The following is a 27986-nucleotide window of genomic DNA, read 5'->3' on the forward strand; positions in this document are numbered from 1 at the left end:
AGTACCCACTAACCCCATTTACAGTACAGCCCCACTTACAGTACCCACTAACCCCATTTACACTACAGCCCCACTTACAGTACCCACCAGCCCCATTTACACTACAGCCCCATTTACAGTACAAACCAACTTACAGTACAGTCCCATTTCCAGTACAGCCCCACTTACAGTACCCACAAGCCCCAATTGCAGTACCCACCAGCCCCATTTACAGTGCCCACCAATCCCAACGACAGGCAGGTTCCATAACTCAGAAAGAACACCACACAGTTGGTTAGGTTATCATCATTGTTCTTATTATCATCTTCATCATCATCATCATCATTATAGATATGACTTTTATGACGGCTATAATAATTTGTAAGGATTATATGCATCAGAATCTCAGTCCATTTGTGTTCTCTGTAGATTGTCTTTCAGTGGATTCTCTTGTAGGCCATATAAAGTGCATCACAGACGTTTACATCCCAAGTTCATACATACGTACAGCATATAGTCTTTCATTTTTTCCTCCTTGTTTTTATTTGTTTGTTTTCCAGGATTTTTTTTCCTTGTTTTTTATTTATTTATTTATTCTAGAAAAAAATAGCTTTTTACACAAGTTAGAAGTCAGGCCACCTTTGATGAAAGAGACGGGTTTGGCATTGAAACTCCATTTCATTGGGATGCGCTGTAATGTTGGACCATGCCACACACACACACGCACACACACACACACACACACACACACACACGGACAAGGCTTCATCCGGATCAGCGAAAGTTTGGCTTTTACCCCTTGCTGGCATCTGACGGGCTCACCCCCAGGGGGAAGGGAGGGGGCGGCTGTCGAATCTGGAAGCGCCTCTGCAGCTGGGGGAGGGGAGCCAAGGACAAAAGTGATTGAGAGGGACATGGTAAAAGGCCCCCCCCCCCCCCCACACACATGTTGTTTCACATGTAAAAGTCTCTCACTGTCTTACTCACTGGAATGTTTGTGCCCCACTTCTGGTTAAAGAAGAAACTATTAAATAACCATATAGGCAAAGTTTGTTGCTTTTTTTTTTTTTTTTTTTAAGAAAACTAGCAGGCAAAAGCGTCCACCACAATCTTGACTACAAGGGCTTTCTTAATCTTTTTTGTGCTTGAATTATGCAAAACCTAATAGTACTGCTATGATACTTCTTGCTAGTTTTGGGTTATTCAGATATAATTACTGCTTCCCGCTACCCTGAAGTCACTGTACATGGCTGAAGGTACTTTAGAGCTAAACCTTGCATTAAAGACGCTGATGAAAGTAGCTGTATTCTCTGAAATGTAATAATCATAGCTTGGTGTGGCCTCGTGTCTGTCTGCACATGGGCACACACACACTGGCATGTTTATTTCTGCATTTTCAGTCCATCACGTGTGTGTGTGTGTGTGTGTGTGTGAATGTTATGTAAATATGCACACAGGCTGTACAGTTCGGTAGCTGTGACTCAACATAAATCCAGGAGAGCCCTTCAGTCCTCAAAAAAAAAGGGTGTATAGAAATCCAATGAGCAGTACTGTAGGTACAGGTTCAGTCACTGAAGCTCCCAAAGAATTGTCCATTGGCGTTGGGGTGGGGGGGGTAATTTTCTTTGATCGTTCCAATGTCAGAGCCCCGATCGAGCTGGTCCTTGGGGCTCCATCGGGGGTCGAGGTGAAGCCAGCTGCTGCCCAGGCACACTCATGACACACACATCTCAAACACACACACACACACACACAGGCGCACACACACACACGCATGGAAACCCTCACACTCACACTCCTAACGGCTACAGGCTGTAGACCCAGCTATGGCCTCCAGAAATGGGTAGGCTGGACACGATGTTGCTGGCAAGGGGTGGGGGGGGGGGCATGGGGGATGGGGTGTTAGTTTGGGCGTTAAGGGTGGGAGGGGCATGGGGGATGGGGGATGGGGTGTTAGTTTGGGCGTTAAGGGTGGGAGGGGTGCATGGAATAGCTGCTGTGTGTATTCTCAGCTTATCAAATTCACAGGAAAAACAACTGGCCACCTTACTGGCTCCCTCTCAGCAGCCTCTCAGACACTAGACTGTGGCAGGCTCCGCCCCGCCCCACCCCACCCCCCACCCCCCCCTCGGTCAGACAGACAGCTTCCCCCACTATAAAAGTACTTAAACCCTCCCATCGATACGTCTAGAAGCAGTGTCAGCTAATCGTAACGCTGTTTGGAATGAACTCAAGTCGCACAAGAAGGTTGCCATTTTTCAAGTGCCCCGCACCGCTACACCGCCCCAGCACTCTCCCGCCGCTCTCGTTTAACGGCGCGGTTTCCTGGGCGGGTTTTCACTCTGATCGGCCCTGCGCCTGCTCTGGCTCCATTAGCCTAGCACCCATCCATCCACCTTGAGCCAGATTGGACAGACGCGCTTGCACAGTGCGTAAGTGCGTTTTGGCAGGCAGGAGAACAGGAAAGGTTCCAGAGCATTGCCTTTCTCACAGCCAAGAGGCCACATTAGAGCAACTGCCAAACACCGTGTGCGTACGCCACAATTGCCTCAGGAACCAGGGGCATAAATGGAAGTCACATTAAGACAGAGGCCTCCATGATGGTTCATTTCAAGTGAGTTTGGAGAAGGGGAGGCTTTGGGATGTATACACAATTGTTCTACAGTGGAGGTATCGTTTGTGCAAAGTGCGATTGGAGGTTTTCAATAGCAGCAAAACAAGGAAATTCATGAATGGAGGCCAGAGGAACAACCAATTGACAGAATCTGTCCTATTAGGTCAGAACTCAACAGGAAAAGGCTGTTTTTTTCTAATGCTACAGAAGGCTCTGTTCAGTCAGTGCCACACTGATTTAGCAGGGTTGAGGGGGTGTTGCATAGGTCAAGGTATTGCAAGGTGTAACTACGTTACAGATGGATAGAATATCAAACAACAACTCTGCGGTGCAAATACAAAAATAAACATGCTCTACAGCACAACTTTCACCCCCGTTCTGCTCTTGCATAATGCTCACCGGCCCGGCGCAGAAGCATTTAGGTCATGGCCATTTTTCCTTTCCTTGTGCAGCGACCATACGTACTCTCTCGTACAACACTGCTCATTTTTAAATATTCTGCAGCTCCTTAAATAACACCACGACTCAACATAACTGGGCCTCTTATCCTCGAGGGACTCGGCCATAGGGAACCATCGCTTGGATTTCTTCCCCCGTTGTTCTCTAAGAAGGAAAAGAAAAGACAAGAGCGATGGCCATTTAACACCCAGCACTCTAAGGGGTCAGGTGACCCCGTCTATAATTATCAGAGAAAGTGGAGATCGCAGACAGCTGTGTGGCTCCTCTGCATCACGGTGCCGTTTGGAACAGCTGGTAGTGCTTTTCATTCTGGATGAGTCGGGCGCGAGTTCCACGCACTCCTAGCCCACTCTCCAGCACTTCAACCTCAACCTCCCGCCATCTTACGGGGAAAATGAACAACCTTCCTCTGGACAAACCCTGAAACCGGCCTGCTAGCATGAGTACTCAAAATACAAAAGAAAAACATCTCACAAAAACAAAAAAAATCTCACACAACTTTGAAAAAAGACACTAATAACTTTTATATATTGCACATAGCATTAATATCTCATAAATAAATAAAAAATATATATATCAATATTGGTAGATATGAATAATTATTAATAGTTTTTCTCTTAAGTATTATCCACATTGAAATGCATGCTACAAAGAATGTTTATAGGACATGCAACACTACAATAGTAGAATAGCTCCTATCTGTTTGAATAGCTGTTTTAGAGGAAGCATCATTTTATACAGGTTCTACCAAGGTACCTTCTGTGTCTGAGTACGAACAGAAGGAACCAAAAACTGTTCAATGGGTACAAAAAATGGACCAAAATGGATTAATAGAGGAACCTAGACCGAATGCTGGAAATGTACATCGGGTGGCAGTGGATTAATCTTTGGTGACCTGAAAAAAGTGAGCTAGCCGTCTGCTTCATTAAGCCGCACTGTCACAGTAAAACGGCAGCGAGTCCCTCCCTCCACCAACCGTGGCTGTGCGACTGCTGCATCACTACGGCAACCGACTCCGGCACTATAGTACCTATAAATATGAAATGCAGTGTGGACGACAGGAAGACAGTGCTGATTGGACGAGTTGTAGAAAAACTGGGTGGGCGTGTGGGTGGGGGCGGCGGCGGCGGGGTCGGTGATGAGCAGAGTGGGAAGAAATGATGGAGGGGGGGGGGAACAAGCGACAGCAAGCTTGGGATCTTTTTCTTTTCATTTCTACAATTCTCCCCCTACACCCACCCACCCACTCCACTGGATCTGTGTTTTGACACAATGCAGAGAAAGACAGGGAGGTGAGAGCACTCAAGGTAGCCTTGGTAGCATAAACAAGGGGAGTACGACGCAAGCCTAGACTGCACATTCAGATGGAGACCGACCACACACACACCCACCCACACACACACACACGCACACACACACACAATAAATAAATAAAGCGCTAAGAGAGATCCACCCTGCCTTTCTGAAGCTGCTGCTCTGTGGCTAGTCTGGCGCAGTGTGGGGAGAGAGGGAGGAAGAGAGGGAGAGGCTTGTATCGCTTGCATCCGTTTGCTCCTCAGACACAAATTCTTAAAGACACATGGCGGAAAATCAGAAGAAAAAACACTGCAGAACCACAGGACCAGTTCTTTTTGTTTTGTTTTTTGTTTTGTTGTTTTTTTCCAGTCCGTTGAGAGCGGCCGTGTGTCACTCCCCTCTCCCCACCCATCCCCCTCTGCCCCCTCATGTTAAATGGGACGCGTAACAGTCGACAGTGTCTGACGAGGCCCCAAACTTCAGCGCTATGGGGGTAAGGGGGGAACCTGCTCATAAAAAAATCGGGCCAGGTGAGGATACCTCTCCTCCCTGTTGTGCTCCTCAAATGCATCTTTGTGTTATTTCCCATCTTGTTGGCTGTCGACTTTTGCGTGCATGGCAATGCACGGGTAAATGCCAAAGCAGCCTGACGGTGGTATTCTTTGTGGGGGGAACAGAAACGTTGCCGTTCCTCTGGCGATGGCAATGGGAGGATGAGCATGGGGTGCTGAAGAGGGCAGCTAAGGTGGTGGGGGCCATGGGGGTTGTTGGGCTGGGGGAATGAGGGTAGTAGGGTAGTAGAAATAGGGGGGGGGGGGGGGAGGGAGCAGGAGTCAGAAATCCCTCGATGCTACGTTTTTTTTATTTTTATTATTTGTTAATTTTTCTATTGGCTACGGTTTGGCTACTGTCGCAAGCAGGACATCAACTATTACACAGTCACACAGATAAGACTAACTCCATGCAGACACCGAAAGGAGGATGTGGAATTTCCCTGCAAGTGGGACAGGACAGGATGGGGATGGGGAAAGTGGGTGGGGAGGGTCCAGATCAGGCGCGCATGGTCCCTCTCTGCTAATCTTCCTCTCCCATTGGACCTTTTACGGATCTCCTCCTCATGTATCCGTTGCCTTGGAGAGGGGGGCGGGGAGGTTCTGCAAACCATCCTAAAATAGGGGGAGGCTAATCCCTTTTTTTCCTCCCCCTTCCCAGTTCCCCACCCCCGATGCAGGTCATCATCCAAAAATGGTTATACATCCGTGAGCATCTTGGTGATGTTGACATAGTTGGTGTTAGCCAGTGTGCAGTTGGCCGTCTTGAGGTTCTCCTCCCGGAAGTCCTCGTTGCTGTTGTTCACCGCCTCCTGGATCTCCATGTAATCGGACTTGCTCATGGTGGAGCCGCTGCGGCTCTTCTTCAGGTCCTCGGTGGAGTCGATCTTGGGGACGCTGGTGACCTGGAGGTACTGGGCCTGCTCCTCGCCCTCCGTCTCGCGGTGGTAGAAGTAGTTGAAGTTGGACACTATGACGGGCACGGGAAGGGCGATGGTCAGCACTCCGGCAATGGCGCAGAGGGACCCCACAATCTTGCCGCCGATGGTGGTGGGTACCATGTCCCCATAACCGACTGTCGTCATGGAGACCACCGCCCACCAGAAGGCGTCGGGGATGCTGAAGAACTGGGACTCCGGCTCATCTGCTTCGGCGAAGTACACGGCGCTGGAGAAGAGGATGACTCCGATGAAGAGGAAGAAGATGAGCAGCCCCAGCTCGCGCATGCTGGCCTTCAAGGTCTGGCCCAGGATCTGAAGCCCTTTGGAGTGCCGTGAGAGCTTGAAGATCCGGAATACGCGCACCAGCCGGATGACTCTGAGAATGGCCAGGGACATGGCCTGCTGCCCTTGCTGGCCGTCCTCCGCCTTCTCCGCCAGCTCGGTGCCCAGGGTGATGAAGTACGGGATGATGGCCACAATGTCAATGATGTTCATGATGTTGACGAAGAAACCCGCCTTGCTGGGGCAGGCAAAAAAGCGCACCAGGAACTCAAAGGAGAACCAGATGATGCAGAGGGTCTCCAGGATGAAGAAGGGGTCGGTGAAGTAGGTGGACTGGTAGGTGGAGGTGCTGTTGGAGGAGGTCTGGTAGGCTTTGTGCATCTCTTCCTCGTCGTTGCGGAAGACGGGCAGGGTCTCCAGGCAGAAGCTGACGATGGAGATGAGGATGACCATCACAGATATGATGGCGATAATCCTGGCGGGTCCTGAGCTCTCGGGGTACTCAAAGAGCAGCCACACCTGCCTCTGAAACTCGTTCTCGGGCAGCGGCCTCTCCTCCTCCTTGATGAAGCCCTCGTCCTCCCGAAAGATCTCGATAGCCTCTTCGCCCAGCTCGTAGAACCGTATCTCCTCCGAGAAAATGTCCAAGGTCACGTTGACCGGCCGCCGCAGCCTCCCGCCTGACTGGTAGTAGTAGAGGATGGCGTCAAAGCTGGGGCGGTTCCTGTCGAAGAAGTACTCGTTCCTCAGCGGGTCGAAGTAGCGCATCCGCTTTTTGGGGTCCCCCAGCAGGGTCTCGGGGAACTGGGACAGGGTCTTGAGCTGCGTCTCGAAGCGCAGGCCCGAGATGTTGATGACCACCCTCTCGCAGCACTCGTGGTCGGCCTCGGGGTCGTAGGTGTCCTGGGGCTGGCCGGGGTGTGCCGCCGCCTCGTCCACCGGGTCCCCGGTGGCCACCGTCATCCTGGAGGGGGGGGAGGCCCGCACCTTTCAGCCAAACCCGGTGCTGCGTCCTCAGAGAATGGAGGGAGTAGGGGAGGGGAGGGGGCTCCACACAGCACCGTGCTGAAGACCACAGGATTCGCACCTGGGTCCAGCTGAAAGACAGAAAAGAAAAACCACACTGAAATATTGATTACTGAACAATTTATGCCTTTGTATACGTGTCACATTTGCATCAAGTCCCTACAGCAAAAAAAGACTGATCACCTTGTTAGTCCTACATGTAAGCATCAGGCAGTCTGCAATGCAGTTTTATCTCTAAAGAAAGCCAGAGTCAAATGAATGCATGCTTTCATGTGCCATGAATAGTGTTATTCTGTCCGGATCCATAAAATAGTATCACCATAACTAGATCCTCAAATTAATGCTACCAGATATGTGTTCTTTACATTCTTGAAAATATTGAGAAGTCAACAATCATGATATGAAATATTCAAAAGTGAGGAGCCACAAATGACAAATACATTCATTGACAGGTAAGAACACTAGGCTTTATTCTGTTCAAAACACGCAGAACAAGTTTTATTTCAATCAGTTGATCAATTTATACTCTTCCATCAATGTTAAGGCCAAAGTGACAGTATACATAATCACTATGTATTTGCAGACTGTTTCAAAGTTGCATTTTCTAGAGTGTCATATGATGCATGACCCCTGTATCACAGGAACTGCTTCATTCTGACATCAATTTGTATTCACTTAATACATTATATAAAATACATTTTGGGAATATATTGCCTGAAATAGCAAGGCTTGTTCAAATGGCTGCAGTCAAACAGCCATTAAAATATTCAGGAGCCTCATATGAAATATTAAACTGCAGTGTAATACATTTTTGTAGCATCATTAAGAGAAACCTAATATATACTTAATATACACCAATCACATACAGTATCACATTGCGATACACAAATATGTAATATCCGTCAAAATAATTATTTCCATCCATAATTAACCCCCTTTAATATCACAGTGTCATCAACTATATTTATATGTCCGACCCTGGCTCTATACATATGCGTTCAACTTTCAAACTTTTACCCAGTAAATTATGCATTCGTTAAATAACAGCATACATCATGTGGCATTAGTTTTTTTTTCCTATAATGTGTGTGCAAACATAATTAGCAATCCCTAATTTCGTACACCTTACAAAAATAAATTAGACACTAATTCCGCGTATCTTCCGCAGTGCAAATCAACAAAACCCCCGATACAATTTTCGGCGTTAAAAATATCAGATAAATGAAATTATTTGGCAGACTACTAAACACTCAACTCTATCTTAATTGACTTCAAACCTATTTTCTCAAATTTAAAAGGCAACGGTGAGTAAGAAAAGACATCGTACCTGCTAACAACGTGCCACCTTTACCTAAAGCCGGTGATGTTGGTGGAGTGCCCCAGGGGGTGTCTGCTCGTTCTCAAAAAAACATCGGCGTCGATGATTAAAACTCCAGAGTCCTGGACATCGCTTTCAGACCCGACAGTCCATACAGCGTCCACCGCCCGACAGTCATTCATTGCAGGTACTGCTATGCAGCAACCATTAGCTCCCCCGCAACTGCCGAGTTGGGGGGACGGGGGGGACGGGGGGGACGGGTGTGGGGGGGGGGGGGGGGGGGGGGGGGGGGGACTCTATGAGGGATGCGGGTGACTCCTCGCCTCCACCCTCCTTCGCTTCCTTGATTCAACAATAGGTTGTTCGTTCAGAGGAAGAATAAGAGCAAGTTACTGGGATAAATAACAAGGCTCTATGTCGACGCTTTATGTTTTTCATAAACCTTTCCACGAAAATGGTCCAAAGATGCTAAGATCAGCAAAATCTGACGCGCCCAGCGTCCTTATGAGATATGACGTTGTCTGCAACAAACAGCAGCGGAGGTAGTCCTGACTGTACTCTGATATCTGCAAAAAAATAAGGAAGGGATGTTGCGTGGAGGCGTTGCTAATTGTATCGATTTACAATAGCTGTACTTAAAAAACTTGAGACTTCTGTAAACATTGAGGATAGTAATAAGGTGGCTTCGAAACACAACAAATACATTGCAGGACCTCAAAGGCAATACGCTGTAGACGTATTTTAAAGTGCCAAGTTCCAGGTAGCCTACCAATGTGCCCCTCTAATGTATTCGCAATGTCCACCAATTTATTTTTGTGACAATATTCCCCATTTCCGCAGCCAAGTTCATGCACAGCAAACCCCACCAGATAAATCCACGTCTCATTATTTTCGTGCAGAGATTTGATTTTTCTTATTACAAGCGTTGTAAAGTGCGATTAGCTAACCAAGCTTGATAAAACGTCTACAGTGGCATGCTCAGACCATGGCTATTTTGCTGCATGTATTTGCTGGATCACAAGCTACAATATCCATGCATACAGTATCTATTGACAATCAAAGCATTTGAATAGTACTTATTTCTTTACGCACTGGATAAGAATGACATGCATAAAAATCACCCTTAAAAGGCTGCACACAATATGAAAATATCCAGTGTCAGTCTCCGCATTTTTAAAAAATTATATTTTGGATGCAGGCTTCTTCGTGCCCTTACTTGTTTCCCCTTCGTAAATTAAAGGAACGCTGTGGCTTGTGTTCGGACTTTGATTTCAGACTGTATCTTTCTCCTTGCTGTATTTTCCCGTAATTTGCCGTAAGACAAGTTGTTAAAGCATACAGTCAAGTCTGCAGTCGGGCATTGCTCTGCATACAAAGAGACTATACGGAGCTGTCGAGCATGGTTCCCTCCGCACTGTACCACTCCTTACCTTTCCACAGCGTGGGCAATTTAAAGGGGACGCGTCGAGACGTGGGGGGCCAGTATTTCAACTAACTCGTAGTCAGTTGTGGGATTGTGTTTAATTGGGGATGTAAAAAGTAAAACCTAAGGTTCGACTCGTTTAAGTAACTTAACCGGAGCAAACTGTCACTGAAACAGGAAGCGCACCTTCTCTCTTTTAGAGAGAGAGTGAGATAGAGAGAGAAAAAACTTTGGAAGAAGCCCATAACATTAGAACAAATATGCACAAGTTGAGCTAATGTTTAAACGGTTATAATCACTCTCTGTTTTGTTTCCTAAATGTGTTTTACGGTTACGGTTTTCAGTTTATCCAATTTTACTGATATGCCTCGGAGTCATCTGGTCTCTTGAGTTTTACTAGGCGTTCTAAATGTTGTCTTATCGAACTCGGAGTCCTGTAAAATGCCTCATAAAAAAGCAATGTGCCATTGACTAGACTAAATATCAACAGAATGCAATCCCCCGTATGCCTAGGTAATACCTCTGAAACGTCCAGACCAGTGTCAACTGATGCAAAGAAACAACTGCAACAGAACAGCGATATGATGCTTCTACCCTACACTGAAAAAAGTGCTTCACTGGATAAACTTAATTTTACTTCAGTTTGTTACACATCTGTTTTCAGGTTTTCTTAATTGAAAATTTTCATTCAAATTGATCTCAAACATTTTAATTGAGAAAATCCAGAAATGTAGGTGTAACACATTGAAGTAGAAGTTTAGGTGTTTCAGTGATCTTGGCCACATATTCTATTTTGATATGCAATATATTACACTCGCGTACGGTTGGAGGACCACTTCTTCTCTGGAGCCACTGAAACATTCACCTAAAAAGCGTCTCATCGCCAGCAGAACAAAGGCTTTGAAAGGAGGGGGCTCTGGGAGCTAGTCCTTCCCCGGCAGATTTTATGGTCGGACGGTGATCGAGGCTGTCACAGGCGGAAAAGGAGGCGAGTCCGCTAATGCCTCACTCTCCGCCTAGCACCACGGGCGCAAAACAAACCCGTTAAATCAAGCAGAAGAGCGAAATATCCTGCATCCATTTCCTTCCATCGCATTTCACAAGCCCAACTTCTGTTTCAAACCTGGCCTAAGAAGCCCCGGAAACTTAAGTTGCAGGACTCATTACAGACACAAAGGTTTTTGAAAAACACATTATTGAACACTATCATTTCTGGACTAAATGTCGGGATGTCAAATTTTATCTAACGCTCAGCTTTCCTTGAGAAAGCCTGCAGTACTTTGATAATCAGCACGGCCTTTTTAACCCTGAGGGGAATAACAACACAGAACTGCAAAATGCTGCAAGCAGTGTGGCCTTGTTGCATGATGGGAAACTCAGTTGTTCAATCTAGTAATAGGGCAAGGAGATAACTGGATGAATGCATTTGAATTCAATTCACATCATTTGAATGTCAGAAACATTTCCATTTTTTTGTCTTCTGTTACTGGAGTCAGGAATGTTAGCAATGCGATTCATTATTAGACACATAAGGCTTTTAGCTTTAGGATATCTATGTTGTTATTATTATTATTATTATTATTATTATTAATAATAATAATAATAATAATAATAATAATAATAATAATAGCAGTAGCAGCAACAGTAGTAGCAGTAGTATGAAACACAATGAGCATCTAGCAAAAAAATTGTTCAGTAAAGCAGTCCTCCTGGCAATTATAGACATTGACACAAGCTTTTTTTTGGTGAATGCTTCTGGCTCCTGGTCATAATTAAAGCAAAGAAATAAACCCAATTCAACAAGAAAGATAAGAAAGAGAGCCACGGAATGAGCAGTGAGCAGCGGTGTGCAAACGTTCATTTTTCCGTGTCAAAACGATGAATCGTTCATGTAGTCGTTTGTGCACCGGGACCCTGGTTTACATCTATATCTTATGTGCTGACCAACTAACGCCTTTAGACTTGGGCTAAATCAAACAAATCCCTTGTCTCACTGCTGGGGGAGGGGGGGGGGGTGGGGTGGAGTAATCATAAGATTTAGATTTAAATAATTATTGGGTCCGACTGTCGGAGTGGAGAGTTACAGAAGGGCTAGATGTGCGTGCAGTGCTTCAAGGACGGCTTCCCTGCTGCACTGCCTCGGCGCTGTCAAGGTTGCAGTCTGGGTAGACTCAGCTCCTGCATTTTAATAGACTTCCTAGGTTCCAGGATGGCCCAGCCATTATTTATGAGCCAAAAGTCCCATTATGAAGGCTGCATTAACAGGGAAAGTTGGAAACAATTCACTTGGCATTACTATTCCCTGTTTAATTAAAACTGAAGTGTATTGTTCCCCTTTTATTGGTGCTGTAATCTTGAAGTCGGGGGGTGGGGTATCTGGTAGCCAGATGGTATTGATTTTTGGGTTCCTCTAAGAGAGTCTGTTTGGCCAAGCAAACAACCATCAAAGAAAGTACAGAGAGGAGATATATTTAATACGTCACAAAAGGGACCCTGGTACTGACTTGGCTGGGAGTGTGTCTGCTCTTTCCAAGGCCGTGTGCCAAAGACTTTGGACTCTCATGCAGATTTAAGGTGGCAGTGAAACCAGGGTATTGTAGTCTTAAGATCGTGGAGAGATTGAGGTCAACCTTCAGAGCAGTTCACTGATGAAGCGTTCAGTCACGATAGCCTCACTCTGTCTTTTTACTTATATGGCAATGCACTGTAGCCCATGCACATGTTCATTCCATGTAATTCACCTTAATAAATCCCACAAAAATCGTACATTGTGACCACTGTGCCCGTCCACTAAGAGTCAGTGTAAATTCAGTGGAAAGGTTAGCTTGAACAGCAGGGCTGGTAGTAAGCAACAGACATAGATCTATCCAATTAACCAGCTAATTATTGACGCTAAGTGAAACCGCATATATTTTCTCCAAATTTTGCTTTGAATATGTAAAATCATTTTTTTGTGGGGGAGGGTGTGGTTGAGGCATTGGGTGTGTGTCTGTGTGAGGCACAGATGAGAGTGAATGAGTGAGGGAGGGAGAGAGGGAGAGAGAGAGAGAGACAGACAGAGAGAGAGAAAGAGAGAGAGAGTGAGTGAGAGAGAGAGAGAGAGAGACAGACAGAGAGAGAGAGAGCGAGAGTGAGTGACTGAGAGAGAGAGAGACAGACAGAGAGAGAGAGAGAGAGCATGTGGTGCAGTCTCATAGTTGCCTGCTTATGCTGTGGCATCTGCTCATTCAGGGGAATAAAGCACAGGGTGGTGGCGGGACTGGGAGTGGGTAATAGAAACCTTTACTTCACATCCCTCCACTGAGCTGCAGCCCAAATGACCTCTACCCCACTGCCCCCCCAGCCAGCAGCACCCCCACCTGACACCCCCCACCCCCAGCCAGCACCCCCACTTGACACCCCCCACCCCCAGCCAGCAGCACCCCCACCTGACACCCCCCACCCCCAGCCAGCACCCCCACCTGACACCCCCCACCCCCAGCCAGCACCCCCACCTGACACCCCCACCCCCAGCCAGCAGCAACCCCACCTGACACCCCCCACCCCCAGCCAGCAGCACCCCCACCTCTCACCTGACACCCTCAGCCAGCAGCACCCCCACCTGACACCCCCCACCCTCAGCCAGCACCCCCACCTGACACCCCCCACCCCCAGCCAGCAGCACCCCCACCTGACACCCCCCACCCCCAGCCATCACCCCCGCTTGACACCCCCCACCCCCAGCCAGCACCCCCACCTAACCCCTCCTTCACCGCCTGCCCGCCCTGCCCCACCCCTCCATGATCATCAGCTACCTCAATCTGTCCACAAACTGCCGATGCACACAAAACGCGACGCGGTGTGTGACTTCACCTTGCCCACCCCTCCTGTAATGATATTTTAGTGTGACGTTAAAAACTGCCACGTTGGTGTTTCACACCTGCGGAGATTCGCTGTAATTCCTCGTTTGAAAACCTTTTAAACTTTGCAGTGACGGATACTAAAGGACACGGCTCAGCCAGCAAAAATGATGTGGAAGCAGAATGTACGCTCTCTCCTGTGGGAGGTGCCCTTTTATGGGATGACCCACATAGCTTGTATTTCACATATTGTCCATTTATCATATGTTTTTTTTTCTGAAGGAAAACAGGTTAAGTAAAATTCTCCAAGTAGCATTAATTTTATACACCCATGACCGAAAGAGCACAGCAAGGGCAATGTACATAGGAGGAAAATTCACAGTTCATATATGGGCAAACTAATAATCCAGATGTTTGATGACCCCAAAGAGCCAGTGCCATTAAAGCTGTAGTTTTATTCTATTCCACATTTCCCAATATTTTCCAGAAATGAAAAAAGTGCGAGGGGGTTAAATGAAACTCAGAACAACATACTTTTGAATTTAATGTGAAGGTAATTTGAGAATGATGATAACTTTTATCAACATGAAAATGAACCAAAAAGCAAATCACAACTGCATTCCCTTTACCCAAGATTTGCATTTGTAAATAAATGTCTAATGAATACAGGACATTCCACTGCACAAGTATATATTTTACATTCATTTAACAGATGTGCTTATCCAGACCAATTTACAACATAAATTATATGTGCACAAGTGTGTGTTTGTGTGTGGTGCATGTGTGTGTACATGTGTGTGTGTGTGCACGTCTGTGTGTGTGTGTGTGTGTGGCGTATGAGTGTGTGAGTGCATGTATGTGTGCACATGTGTACGTGCGTGTGCATGCATGCATATTTGTGAGTGTGTGTATGTGTGCGCACGTGTGTGTGGTGCGTGTGTGTGGTGCGTGTGTGCATGCGTGTGTGCCTGCACGTGTGTATGTGTATGTTTGTGTGTTATTACAGTGACACTGAAGCAGATCTGGGTCAAATATGAATTTCAAGTACTTCAACTTTAACTCTTTAGATGCCTGATAAAATATAAAAACACTCCTGCAGATCCCTGAGAAAAAAATGTTACAAACCAAAGCTTAATCATGTGATGGAGGAATTTTGTTCTGAATACACAAATGAAAAATTAGGTGTTTTAAAATTGTCAGTAATCCATAGGCTGCAGTCAGAAAAGATGGGTCCATTGATTTATTCCCCTATTTCTAGGAGGACGGGTGATTTCAGTCTAGAGCCAGAAAAAATCAATAGTAGTTATTTCTTTCATTTCTCGAGGTTAAAAGACATACCGATAAAATCATACATACAATCATACAAGATCTTAGGCAGGAAGGAATGTGACTAATGCTAAAATTGGGTAAAAAAAAAAGTTTTGTATATTAATATGAATCCTTGGATTTACAGTTGGTATTTTGCAAACACAAAGCCATGTTGTAATTGTTACCGAGGTCCGATCAATCTGCAAATCGGTGAAAAAGAAATCGCTACATATTAAATTATGGTCTGCCAAGGCGACCAAACCCAGTTATAAAACACTCTGCAGAAGTTAGCAGTCGAACTGTCAATCACCTAAAGGCCATTTCAGACGCCTTATGCATGGATCTCATGCATGTGCCTGTATTTACTAAAGCTTCCCAGGGTAACAAGGCAATGCACCCCTATGAGTGAATCATGCATCACCACAACAGCCTACGTTTGCCCAGTTCTTTCTGTGGTAAATATTCTGTGGGGGGGGGGGGGGGGGGGGCGGCATATCCATGTCACATAAGGGAGACTGACTTCCCATGCACTGTGCTTATGCCTCACACACTCTCATGCACTCCTCTTGTGTATGTGTGTGCAAACGTGTGTGTGTGTGTGTGTGTTTGTATGTGTGTGAGTGAGTGAGTGTGTGTGCATTTGTATGCATGTGTGTGTGTGTGTGTGTGTGCATTTGTGTGCGTGTGTGTGTGTGTGCATTTGTGTATGTGTGTGTGTTTGTGTGCATTCGTGTGCGTGTGTGTGTGTGTACGTGTGTTTTTTTCCATGGCTGTCCTACTGCCCTTTCATCTTTACCTGACTGCACAATGGTAATTACACCCAGGGGACCAGGAGCCAGAGACAAGACCACATCAAAGATAGAACAACAGGGAGTGACTGCTACTGCTGGGTCTGAGCAGCACGGTGAGCTAGACTGAGAGGAGGAGAGGAGAGAGGGAGCAGTGGAAAGGAGGGGAGAGGGGAAGTAAAGAGAGAAGAATAGGTGGAAGGAAGAGAGGAGAGATAAGAGAGGAAGGTAGAAGAGTGGAGAGGTGTGGTCAGACTATTTTAAGGGCAGGAAGGGTACTCCCATAATGCAACAGTGAGGTAAGGCACAGGGCGGGGCAGCCGTGCCACAGCTCAGTCTTGCGAGGGACCTGAGTGATGGCTTCCTGCCGTACGCACGCAACAGCAACACCCACGCTGCTTTCCATTTCCTGCCTGGTCACTGGGGGGCGGCGAACCTGAGCCAGGAGGGACACACCCAGGCAGAGCTCGCCGGGTCAGTCCCGGAGGCGGTCAAACCACAGAGGCTAATGGGTATCCCTCGCCCAGCTGTCCACCACCGCCGTGGAGCCCTTCGGGGTGAGAGACAGTGAGCGTCTGGGGTCCTCAAGTCCTGCCGTCTGGGATCCTCAAGTCCTGCCATCTGGGGCCCTAAAGTCCTGCTGTCTGGGGCCCTAAAGCCCTGGCGTCTGGGGCCCTAAAGCCCTGGGGTCTGGGGCCCTAAATCCCTGGGGTCTGGGGCCCTAAATCCCTGGTGTCTGGGGACCAAAATACCCTGCTGTCTGGGGCCCTAAAGCCCAGCTGTCTGGGATCCTCAAGTCCTGCCGTCTGGGGTCCTAAATCCCTGCTGTCTGGGGTCCTAAATCCCTGCTGTCTGGGGCCCTAAATCCCTGGTGTCTGGGGTCCTAAATCCCTGCTGTCTGGGGCCCTAAATCTCTGCCGTCTGGGGCCCTAAATCCCTGGTGTCTGGGGCCCTAAAGCCCTGGGGTCTGGGGTCCTAAAGCCCTGCTGTCTGGGGCCCTAAATCCCTGCTGTCTGGGGCCCTAAATCCCTGGTGTCTGGGGTCCTAAATCCCTGGTGTCTGGGGTCCTAAATCCCTGGTGTCTGGGGTCCTAAATCCCTGGTGTCTGGGGTCCTAAATCCCTGGGGTCTGGGGTCTTAAATCCCTGCTGTCTGGGGCCCTAAATCCCTGGTGTCTGGGGTCCACATCCCTGCTGTCTGGGGTCCTAAAGCCCTTGTGTCTGGGGTCCTAAATCCCTGGTGTCTGGGGTCCTAAATCCCTGGTGTCTGGGGTCCTAAATCCCTGGTGTCTGGGGTCCTAAATCCCTGGTGTCTGGGGTCCACATCCCTGCTGTCTGGGGTCCTAAATCCCTGGTGTCTGGGGTCCTAAATCCCTGGTGTCTGGGGTCCACATCCCTGCTGTCTGGGGTCCTAAATCCCTGGTGTCTGGGGTCCTAAATCCCTGGTGTCTGGGGTCCACATCCCTGCTGTCTGGGGTCCTAAATCCCTGGGGTCTGGGGTCCTAAATCCCTGCTGCCTGGGGCCCTAAAGCCCTGCTGTCTGGGGCCCTAAATCCCTGCTGTCTGGGGCCCTAAATCCCTGGTGTCTGGGGCCCTAAAGCCCTGGGGTCTGGGGTCCTAAATCCCTGCTGTCTGGGGCCCTAAATCCCTGGTGTCTGGGGTCCTAAATCCCTGCTGTCTGGGGTCCTAAATCCCTGCTGTCTGGGGCCCTAAATCCCTGGTGTCTGGGGCCCTAAATCCCTGCCGTCTGGGGTCCTAAATCCCTGGTGTCTGGGGCCCTAAATCCCTGCCGTCTGGGGTCCTAAATCCCTGGTGTCTGGGGCCCTAAATCCCTGCCGTCTGGGGTCCTAAATCCCTGGCGTCTCCCTGGCGTGGAGACAGCAGAGCCGCCGCCCGAGTCGCGGAGACGCTCTGAACACACCTGCTGCAGCACAGCCTCTGCAATGCAGCAGCCCGGAGTGCTGACCTTCCCACAGTCTCTAACACAGCCACAGAGGGAGAGAGCGCTGCAAAGCACCAGCGCTAGCAACGGCGTTAGCGCTGAGCTCGTTCGCCAATGCCGAAATCGAGCATCGGGAAGTACATTACGCATACACACTGCAATACTTCATAACCATTCATAACCACCTTGACATAAGTGAGGAGGGTTTAGCTGGTTGGGTGATATGAACACTAACAATGGGGAAACTGTGGACTGGATGGGCACCCAAGCTCCGCCCACTTTACTGTAAACAACACATTACAGCCACTGCATGTGCTGCTTGTGCACAAAATGCAACTTCATTATAATTTCATTAATTTTGTGTATTTATTATTACTATTACCCTGACAAAAAAACCACATGTGAAAGCTGCCTTTTCACACGTGAAAACCACACATGTGAATTTAACATTTTCGCATGCAAATTAAAATATGCATATTAATGTGTAAAGAAAATGTCACACGTGATTGCCTTCTTTCAAATGTGAACCACAATTTTCATGTGAAAACTAAACGCGTGACTTGAAATAGCAACGGTTACCTTTTTCTGCTCTCATCTTACAAATGGGATTATTTTCATAGTTCACTCTTCACATGTGTACTCTTCACATGTTGGGTGTTCACATGTGGTTTTTGAACATGTGGTTTTTTCATAAGGGCATCTTCATTACAGACCTTTATTCACCATGTCCTTTATTATTAGCTCAATGCGATTTTTCTGTAATGAGAACCTGCGAAGACACTTTCCTTAAAAGGCAGCAATGTTGTGTCTCATTGATTTTCCACAAGCCGGAGAACTGGGTCACGTTTCTGCGATGGGCACAGGAAGACTGCAGACTGCAGCTCTGCGGGTCCACACTAGCCGTGAACAGGAGGGCAGTGAACGCTGCTCTGCGGATGATTTGATCGACGGAGGTTTTAAAAGTTCAAAGGGGAGAGAAAAAAAGTTATCCCCCACGCTATAATGTAAAAAAGAAAAATGGTGAGAGAGTGAACGGGTGTACTGCAGTTTTCCCTCCTCACCCTCTGGGCTCTTTGCTTCAGCGTCAGCTTCAGCCATCTTACACTGACCTTTACAAGCCATCAAGACTCGTCTACTCTCCAGGCCATCAAACTCACTCCAACAAACTGCCACCACTCATTTACCTTTTGCACTGTTGTGCTGCTTTTGTGATTGGAAAATATCTAGGAAAGGCAGTTGTACTGGGGTTGATTGAGGATTTCATAAATGCATTTACTTCCTTGTGCATGCATGAGATATTGAATCGATAGTAAGGAGGACTGATTGAATGACACACAAAGGCTTTAAGTGTATTTAATAGTAATTAAAGTCACAAGGGTTTTACTCATTTCCCATGGCACCCTCATAAATGAATCACAGTGGCTGCCCGTTCTTATATATATATGCATTCACAGTGAGCAGAATCTGGATGGTGTGAATTTCTCTCTCTCTCCCCCTCCCTCTCTATCTCTCCCTCTCCCTCTATCTGTCTCCCTGTCTCTGTCTCTGTCCCTCTTTGTCTCTGTCTCCCCCCTCTCTCTCTCTCTCTCCCTTCCTCTCTGTTCCTCCCTCTCTCTCTCTCTCTCTGTGTCTCTCGCTCTTTCTCTCTCTCCCTCCCTCTCTCTCTCTCTCTGTGTCTCTCGCTCTTTCTCTCTCTCCCTCTCTCTCTCTCTCTCTCTCTCTGTGCAGTGGTGCATTAGCCATTGTGTGGAGTCCCCCCTCCGTGACAGAAAGCCGGTTGACCCGGTGGAAGCAGAGGTTGTGCTTCGACGAAGCGAATCGCGAATTCGACAAGAAGCGCGGTAAACGGGCGTCCCCCGCTCTGCCGTCCCCGCGATTACGCGGAGCGGGCCGTATTGGTTCCGCCGCGGCCCCAGGGACAGACGCGCACCAAGGGGGGGGGGGGGGGGGGGCAGGGGGGGATAAAACGGAGAGTCATCTGAGGCCACGCAGTGAAACAGGAGTAGTGTTGAGGTGGTAGTGTTTGTGCTGTCCCTGAAGCTGCCCTTACTGCTGGCAGAATGAGCTTTGGGCACAGCGGGCGGGGCCCGGTGCTGAACCCGACCCTCGGTGCCAGCTGGGAGGGTGGCATTGTTTTCCCAGGGTAGTGGCAGCGCTGGCACGGGTAACATTGACCCAACAGAAGCAGAGTGCTCAGAAATGCGTACAGGTGTATGGCGTTTTCCTGATCGTGAGCAAATTGCATTTCGTCACAAGGTCTGAAACAATGTGCGTGCCAACCTTCTACTGGCATGGGCATTGCCACGCCCCTCCCACCGCTCAGAGCCAATTATGGAATGTGAAGGCCAAATCTCTCCTCTGGGTGGAATATCAGTCCCCAATTGATGACATCACAGATACAGAAACACAACTTTTCACACCCCCCCCCCCCCACACACACACCACCACAGGAAACAGTCCCCCCCACCCCCCAGTCCTGCATCTTAAGAAAGAGGGAGAAGGAAGGAGAAAATAAGAAGGCAAACGCAGGAGGAAACTCTCCGAAGGTCTGGGGGCTGGAGGCAGGTTGGTGGAGCTGGTGCTAACTGCTGATGCTAATGGGAACACCCAGCTTGATGGCAGCAGTGGTGGATTTGCCCTTCGCCCCCACCCCCGTCCTGCCTGTCCCCCCCCTCCTGCCCACTGCTATATTTCGCCTCCCCGTGCATTGCTCAGCCACGCCCGTCGTTATAAAACCGAGAGGAGACAGCTGTGAACCCCATAATGCCCTCTTTGTATGGGCCGGGGGGGGCCCGTGCCAGACCCATTTGGGCAAGGGGTACGGAGGGGGGACAGACAGGCAGCTGCAGTGGCTTCCTGCTCAAGGAGGGGTGGGGGGGGGGGGAGGGGGCAGGTGTTACCAGGGTAACGGAGAGGTCGCCAGGTCACGTGTTCCCATGTGGTCGCTGAAGGTTTAGCCGCGGCGGCGACGGTTCAGGTATTGGGACTGGCACGCGGGGCTGTTTGTGTTTACTCTTCACGGTCAATAAAACCCTGTGTCGTTACAGTCCCGAGAGGTCCCCTAGCCCGGCCTCACTGTCTCAGTCTGTTAATGGAAACTATGTCCCAGAGACCTGCCTGTGTGTGCCCCACACAGCCCAGGAATAAACAGACACACGAGGAGGCTAATACTGCCCTCACCTTTACCCCACACTCCTAGCTTATCTCTCATCCGTACTTTAATTTTGTCTTTTTTAAACTGATGGATACTTATCTGCAATTGTAGTCGTGTATTGCTGTTTTTTTTTAGGTATTAGCTCTTTGTTTGCCAGGAAAAATGGCATTGTATTAATATTTCCGAGATGCAAAGGAGTCTACAGATAAAAATCCATGAATTGATACAATATTCAGAGGTTCATGGGGGGTAAATGGTGATGGGATGATTCCGCTAGTGGCTAACTGGCTAACTTTCAGCTCATACTTCCTCTTTCAAATGACTCCACATACATGTGCAGGCGCACACAAAGCACCTACAGCATGCCTGCACGTGCACACGTGTTTAAAGGTGCGCATATTTGCGTACACATACACCGTGAAGTGTGGAAGGACGCCCATCATGCGCACAAACACACACACAGAAACACGCAAACAGAGAACAAAGCAGCAACTCACAGAAAAATCTGGAGTTACACAACAGAGCTGACACTGGCACCACCTCGTCTTGCTCACCTCGCCTCGTTACCGTGGAAACGCTCTCAGCTGAAACACCTCGCCAGGCAGCGTGAGAGAGCCCGGCGACGACATCATCCAGGACGGGAAACACTGCTCGCGCGTCCAGAGGCATGCTGGGAAACCAGGCATCAGAGAGACACAAGTGGTCGACTCCCGCACACATGACAGAGTTATTCATCTGAAGGGAGCCACTCACAGAAACTACACACACACACTGATGGTGTGATGTACGAAGCTTGTATCTCCAAAAAAGAAAAAAACTTGCATGTTAAGTCACGTGAGATTTCCGTACTTTATCAAATTATGATTTCACAAAGAGCTGAATTGTGAAATTTAAAAAGTGTACAAACCGGTGGTAGTGACAGCATGACACCAATGCCATTCAAACTTCAATTTAAAACGTGTGAATAAAGTGAAGTACTGAAGTGAGTCAACAAATCAGATGAACCCCATTTATAATTTCTGTTATTAACAATCTAATCTCCAATTACGCAAATATCGAATACCAGGGAATCAAAATCGAACAGAATGGTCTGTTGACGCACTCTAAGAAAGCAATTGTGTGTCACATTCAGACGGCTCTGAAAGGTCATGTGATGAGTGCCGTCCGCCGCTCTGACGGAATGGAAGCTTCAGAAATAGCTCTGTGAGGGCCGCCTCGCACCCGCGCCCACGGCACCACTTTTGGGGCCGGCCCAGCAGGGCGGCACTGACCTTTCTTTGTTTGCTTGGTGTAGGACTGCTTATTTCATGTCCTCTGTAATTATTTATGGGCCTTTTTTTTCCCTGTACGGTGTGCACGTGTGCGTGTGTGTGTGTGTGTGTGTGTGTTTGTGTGTGTGCATGTGTGTGTGCGTGTGTGTTTGTGTGTGTGTGTGTGAATGTGTTTCTGCGAATGTGAGTGCAGCTGAACACTGCCGGGTCAAAGGTCAAACTCATTCGCCGGGTCATGTTTTCAGCCTCTAGGCTGCGGAGGGGTTCTATAAAAAATCCCGCCCCTCCCCTCCCCTCCCCTCCCATCCCAGCCCAGGCGCTAAACACTTTGGGGATTCCGCTGGGGGGCCCTGGGGGGCCCTGGGGGGTAGCGGGGTCTCCCTGGGCCTGAGTAAACACCAACCTTCAAACCGACAGCCCAAGTTTAGCCCCCCCCTCCCCACCCTGTGGCACCACTGTCTCATCTTCCTCTGACTCATTCCCTTCTCCCATCTTAGGGAATCCCCCAGCCCCCCCCCCCCCCCCCCGCCCCGCCCCATCGGCTCCCCTACAGCCAGCCTCCTGAAAAGAGGGGGAGAAAGGGGTGTGGGGGCCAGGCAGCCTGTCCACCCACAATTCCCTTTTTCACTTTCCATACTGACTTTGTCACTGACTGTAGCGAGGTCAAGAGGAAAACACAGCAAGACAGTGGAAGCTATGAAAATTTAAACCAATAAAGGAAGGTATTCCCCAGAAAATAAAAACATGTATTTTCAGATGCATTTCCTGTCTTGCTTAAACAAATTGTAATTTAATTTTGTCCTCGGTAGGACATGAAGCACAGATGTAAATGTACACCTTTACAGAGGAAAGACGACGCAGGACTCTCCACAGTAATTTTCCGCCTCCCTTCTTATTTCCTGCTGTTCCGGAGCATTATAGTCCGAAGCAGCACGCAGGCTTACTCACGCCCAGAACGTTTCTGGATCTTTCTCCCGTTCGCTCTATTTATAGCTTCAGAGATTTGCATCAGCGGCGATGGACTATTTTTGTGTGCGAAGATCTGCTCAATTTAAAGGCTGTTTTTGTGGTTTAGTTCATCATCAGGCAACCCAGGTCTTCAAATCCAAAAATGCGCCCGTCAATGTGACAACACACCCAGGCGTCATTCAAAACAATGAGTCAGATGGAAACCATTTCATTTATGACTGCTATTCCAAGCACGACACACACAACCACGCGTTGTTAAAAATAGATTTTACCCACACTTTATCCTATTTTTGGAATGCCCAATAAGTGTTTTGGCTTGTTTCTTTAATAAACAAAAAGTCCTTTCTGGAGCACAAACAAGCAAGCATCTCCTCCAAAACCTGCAATGTGAAGCCACTGCTTCTGTTCATTCCACGGTCCAGCAGATAGTGGGATGGTTATAGTTTTATGGTTACGGTCATTCCAGGGTTTTATCATTTGTCTCATGCTTATCCTGTGTCTTTGTGTTCATGTGTTTATTGTGTACAGTGTATTGGTATTGAGCTCACCAAATCAAATTCCGATCAATCTCGTTGATATGGCAATAATGTATTAAAACTTGATAGAGGAGAGTGCAACATGCAGGCAGTCTCTGGGTACCCGCTTCACTGGAGGGGGGGGGAGCATTGGTACACTGTACCTTCTGCCCACTGAGACCCCTCCCTCCCCAGCTGATGTAAACTGGCTGCCAATGTACCATCCCACAGGGATGCCAGGTACAGTGGGCAATGGGCGAAATGATCTTGGAAATGTTCTTACACAGTTTACGTACACATATTTCGTGAATGAGGCCCATTGACTGGTAGTGCACTTAACTGCCTGAGCCAAGCTATTTTGGCACAAGGACAAATTGCTTTATTGTGATGGAATAGCTTTGTTTTATTTTTAAATAGACCCAATGAAAGTGCTGAGAATCTCATGTTGCAATACTTCATTTAAATAAAACCTGGCAGCCCACACTTAGTACCTGCATCACAATCCCACAAAGCCCCTTTCCCAGCATGCACTGGGATTGAGAGAAGTAGCAGCAGCAGCATAAAATTCTTCAAGTCCTTTTTGAGAGCAGCCACATTCCTTCTCATGGATCTTATGCAGCAGTGTTCAGAGATGCAAGTTAGCACATAAATGCTAAAGGATGTGATGTCATCCCTGGAGAAACAATACGAGTATTATGGGGCTCAGAAGTCTTTTCCAACTGAAATAATGATTTTGCTAACAAAAAGCTAACACTGCTGTGAAGATTATTTATGCCACAGCTAGCTAGCCAGCCGAGCGGCATTTCAAGCTGGTCAATGCTACCGTTAGCCATCAAAGAAATTTAAAGAAAGTACTCGAATAACTTAAGGAAATTGCTCACAAGAGTGTATATATATATATATATATATATATATATATATATATATATACACAAAGATATACAGGTATATATAAATTGTACAAAACAAAAGAACTCTTATAATTTATTACACTAAGGTTTAACAGCAAACTGCTTACTTGTGCGAATGTTGGATGGAAATACAGCGCTGTGTGTGTGTGTGTGTGTGTGTGTGTGTGTAAATGTGTGGCGGGTCACTAACCACTTTGCTAACCACAGCCATTAGAATATTCTTTTTTCATATACAAACAAACATTGAAATTGCACGAATTATTTTGAAGGAATTAGGAAAACACCATTCATTTCTTCCATTCATTTTATTTGATCTGGAAGTCCAGGAAACGGCAACGAAACCAGGAGGCATAAAGACACGACTTCTGAGGCCCGTTACTCACCATGGTTGTGCACCTTGGTCCTTAGCCTGGCAGGATCCTCTCTAGGCGGGCAGCAGGGGTTGGTGAGGACCACTGTAGCAAACCACCAAGCAGACCTTCTCCCAGTACACTTTCCAAGTGTGGAAAAACACGTTTCGCTTAATCTGTCTGGTCGGCATATTCAGCTCCCAGGCTGATATCAATCACGTCCGCATCACGTGTACCAAATGAGCGGGACGCATTCCTCTCGGGGAGCTGACATTAAAACACGCCCCATGTGACTCCCCAGATAAAACAGGAAACGGGCAAATGCCACACGCCCAGCTTTGCGGCATCCGCAGACGCCCGGCGGCTACATCTGCTGCCATTTGAGCAGGGCGATGTGATGCAGTTCAGTGTGCGGGGCTAGCATAGCTAGCGCAGAGTTAGCGTAGCACATATCAACAGAGAGAGAGAGTGAGAGAGACAGAGAGAGAGAGCACCCCAAGGGATGCCATTAAATGGCCTAAAAACAGCCTCATTTCTTGTCTTAACGTTTTCACGAGAAGTACACTTAACATTATTTACAGTGTATAGTATATTTATATATACAAATACTCACAAATAACATGTTCAAGGAATACAACTGTGCGTGTGTGTGCATGTGTGCATAAAGCCCTATATGTGTACACACTACACACACTCGTATTACACAGGCATGGTATTTGTAGGCAATGAGTGATGCTGTGGTCTGGGTGGTGGTATCCCCAGAGCAATGGACAAGCCAAGCATGTTGTTGGGAGGGGGGGTGGGGGGGGGGCACATTGGTACTTTACGGCACAGAGCCCATTGGGGAGGGACAGGCGGCCGATCCTCCACCCCCGCCCCGCTCGCTAGCCGGCGCCAGTACCCCGCAGTGGGGCTCCGAAACGGCGGTGTGTGTGTTAGCGGAAAGGGCAGGCTGTCGCATGCCTAGCTCAGATTCACTCTCAGATAAGATTCACATTCTCAGATTCTCTCTCAGATAAGATTCAGATTCTCTCTCAGATAAGATTCAGATTCTCAGATTCTCTCTCAGATAAGATTCAGATTCTCAGACTCCCTCTCAGATAAGATTCTGATTCTCAGATTCTCTCTCAGATAAGATTCAGATTCTCTCTCAGCTAAGATTCAGATTCTCAGACTCCCTCTCAGATAAGATTCAGATTCTCAGATTCTCTCTCAGATAAGATTCAGACTCTCAGATTCTCTCTCAGCTAAGATTCAGATTCTCAGATTCTCTCTCAGCTAAGATTCAGATTCTCAGATTCTCTCAGATAAGTTTCAGATTCTCTCTCAGCTAAGATTCAGATTCTCAGATTCTCTCTCAGCTAAGATTCAGATTCTCAGATTCTCTCTCAGATAAGTTTCAGATTCTCTCTCAGCTAAGATTCAGATTCTCAGATTCTCTCTCAGATAAGTCTCAGATTCTCTCTCAGCTAAGATTCAGATTCTCAGATTCTCTCTCAGATAAGTTTCAGATTCTCTCTCAGCTAAGATTCAGATTCTCAGATTCTCTCTCAGCTAAGATTCAGATTCTCAGATTCTCTCTCAGATAAGTTTCAGATTCTCTCTCAGCTAAGATTCAGATTCTCAGCTTCTCTCTCAGATAAGTTTCAGATTCTCTCTCAGCTAAGATTCAGATTCTCAGATTCTCTCTCAGCTAAGATTCAGATTCTCAGATTCTCTCTCAGCTAAGATTCAGATTCTCAGATTCTCTCTCACCGAAGATTCAGATTCTCTCTCAGCTAATGCAAGCTTCTGACACTGCTGTAACTTCTGAAGCCTGATTTATACTTCTGCGTTGAATCTACGTAGAGACTACGCCGTAGCCTACGCAAGTGGCCTACGCCGTTGTGAGCATTTATACTTGTGCGCTGGTCTGTCTGCATCGCTCTGCAATACACCGGCGAAACGCTAGCTGGAAATGCGTAGGAGGAAACGCGATGCTACCAAGCGGACCGATCACAGCTGCTGCGGTCTGCGTCGCCGCGACGTGTAGTTACATTTCTGGGGAGGTGCACGTCAGGTTACAGCGTACCTACGGCGTCGATTCAGCGCAGATTCTCAGACTCCCTCTCAGATAAGATTCTGATTCTCAGATTCTCTCTCAGATAAGATTCAGATTCTCTCTCAGCTAAGATTCAGATTCTCAGACTCCCTCTCAGATAAGATTCAGATTCTCAGATTCTCTCTCAGATAAGATTCAGACTCTCAGATTCTCTCTCAGCTAAGATTCAGATTCTCAGATTCTCTCTCAGCTAAGATTCAGATTCTCAGATTCTCTCAGATAAGTTTCAGATTCTCTCTCAGCTAAGATTCAGATTCTCAGATTCTCTCTCAGCTAAGATTCAGATTCTCAGATTCTCTCTCAGATAAGTTTCAGATTCTCTCTCAGCTAAGATTCAGATTCTCAGATTCTCTCTCAGATAAGTTTCAGATTCTCTCTCAGCTAAGATTCAGATTCTCAGATTCTCTCTCAGATAAGTTTCAGATTCTCTCTCAGCTAAGATTCAGATTCTCAGATTCTCTCTCAGCTAAGATTCAGATTCTCAGATTCTCTCTCAGATAAGTTTCAGATTCTCTCTCAGCTAAGATTCAGATTCTCAGCTTCTCTCTCAGATAAGTTTCAGATTCTCTCTCAGCTAAGATTCAGATTCTCAGATTCTCTCTCAGCTAAGATTCAGATTCTCAGATTCTCTCTCAGCTAAGATTCAGATTCTCAGATTCTCTCTCACCGAAGATTCAGATTCTCTCTCAGCTAATGCAAGCTTCTGACACTGCTGTAACTTCTGAAGCCTGATTTATACTTCTGCGTTGAATCTACGTAGAGACTACGCCGTAGCCTACGCAAGTGGCCTACGCCGTTGTGAGCATTTATACTTGTGCGCTGGTCTGTCTGCATCGCTCTGCAATACACCGGCGAAACGCTAGCTGGAAATGCGTAGGAGGAAACGCGATGCTACCAAGCGGACCGATCACAGCTGCTGCGGTCTGCGTCGCCGCGACGTGTAGTTACATT

General features: G+C 47.6%; 1 protein-coding gene across 1 annotated transcript; it reads right to left on the minus strand.

The window, feature by feature from the left end:
* Positions 1-274: 274 nt before the first annotated feature.
* Positions 275-9970, minus strand: kcna2b (potassium voltage-gated channel, shaker-related subfamily, member 2b). The gene is made up of 3 exons (XM_035383663.1): positions 9683-9970; positions 8476-9032; positions 275-7219 (listed from the first exon to the last, which is right to left on the minus strand). Exon 3 carries the CDS (start codon positions 7083-7085, stop codon positions 5598-5600), a length of 1488 nt encoding a protein of 495 aa, XP_035239554.1. The 5' UTR covers positions 7086-7219; positions 8476-9032; positions 9683-9970; the 3' UTR covers positions 275-5597.
* Between the last annotated feature and the right edge of the window lie 18016 nt (positions 9971-27986).

This window comes from Anguilla anguilla, chromosome 11 (genome assembly GCF_013347855.1).
Source record: "Anguilla anguilla isolate fAngAng1 chromosome 11, fAngAng1.pri, whole genome shotgun sequence".
In the NCBI taxonomy this organism is placed as follows: domain Eukaryota; kingdom Metazoa; phylum Chordata; class Actinopteri; order Anguilliformes; family Anguillidae; genus Anguilla; species Anguilla anguilla.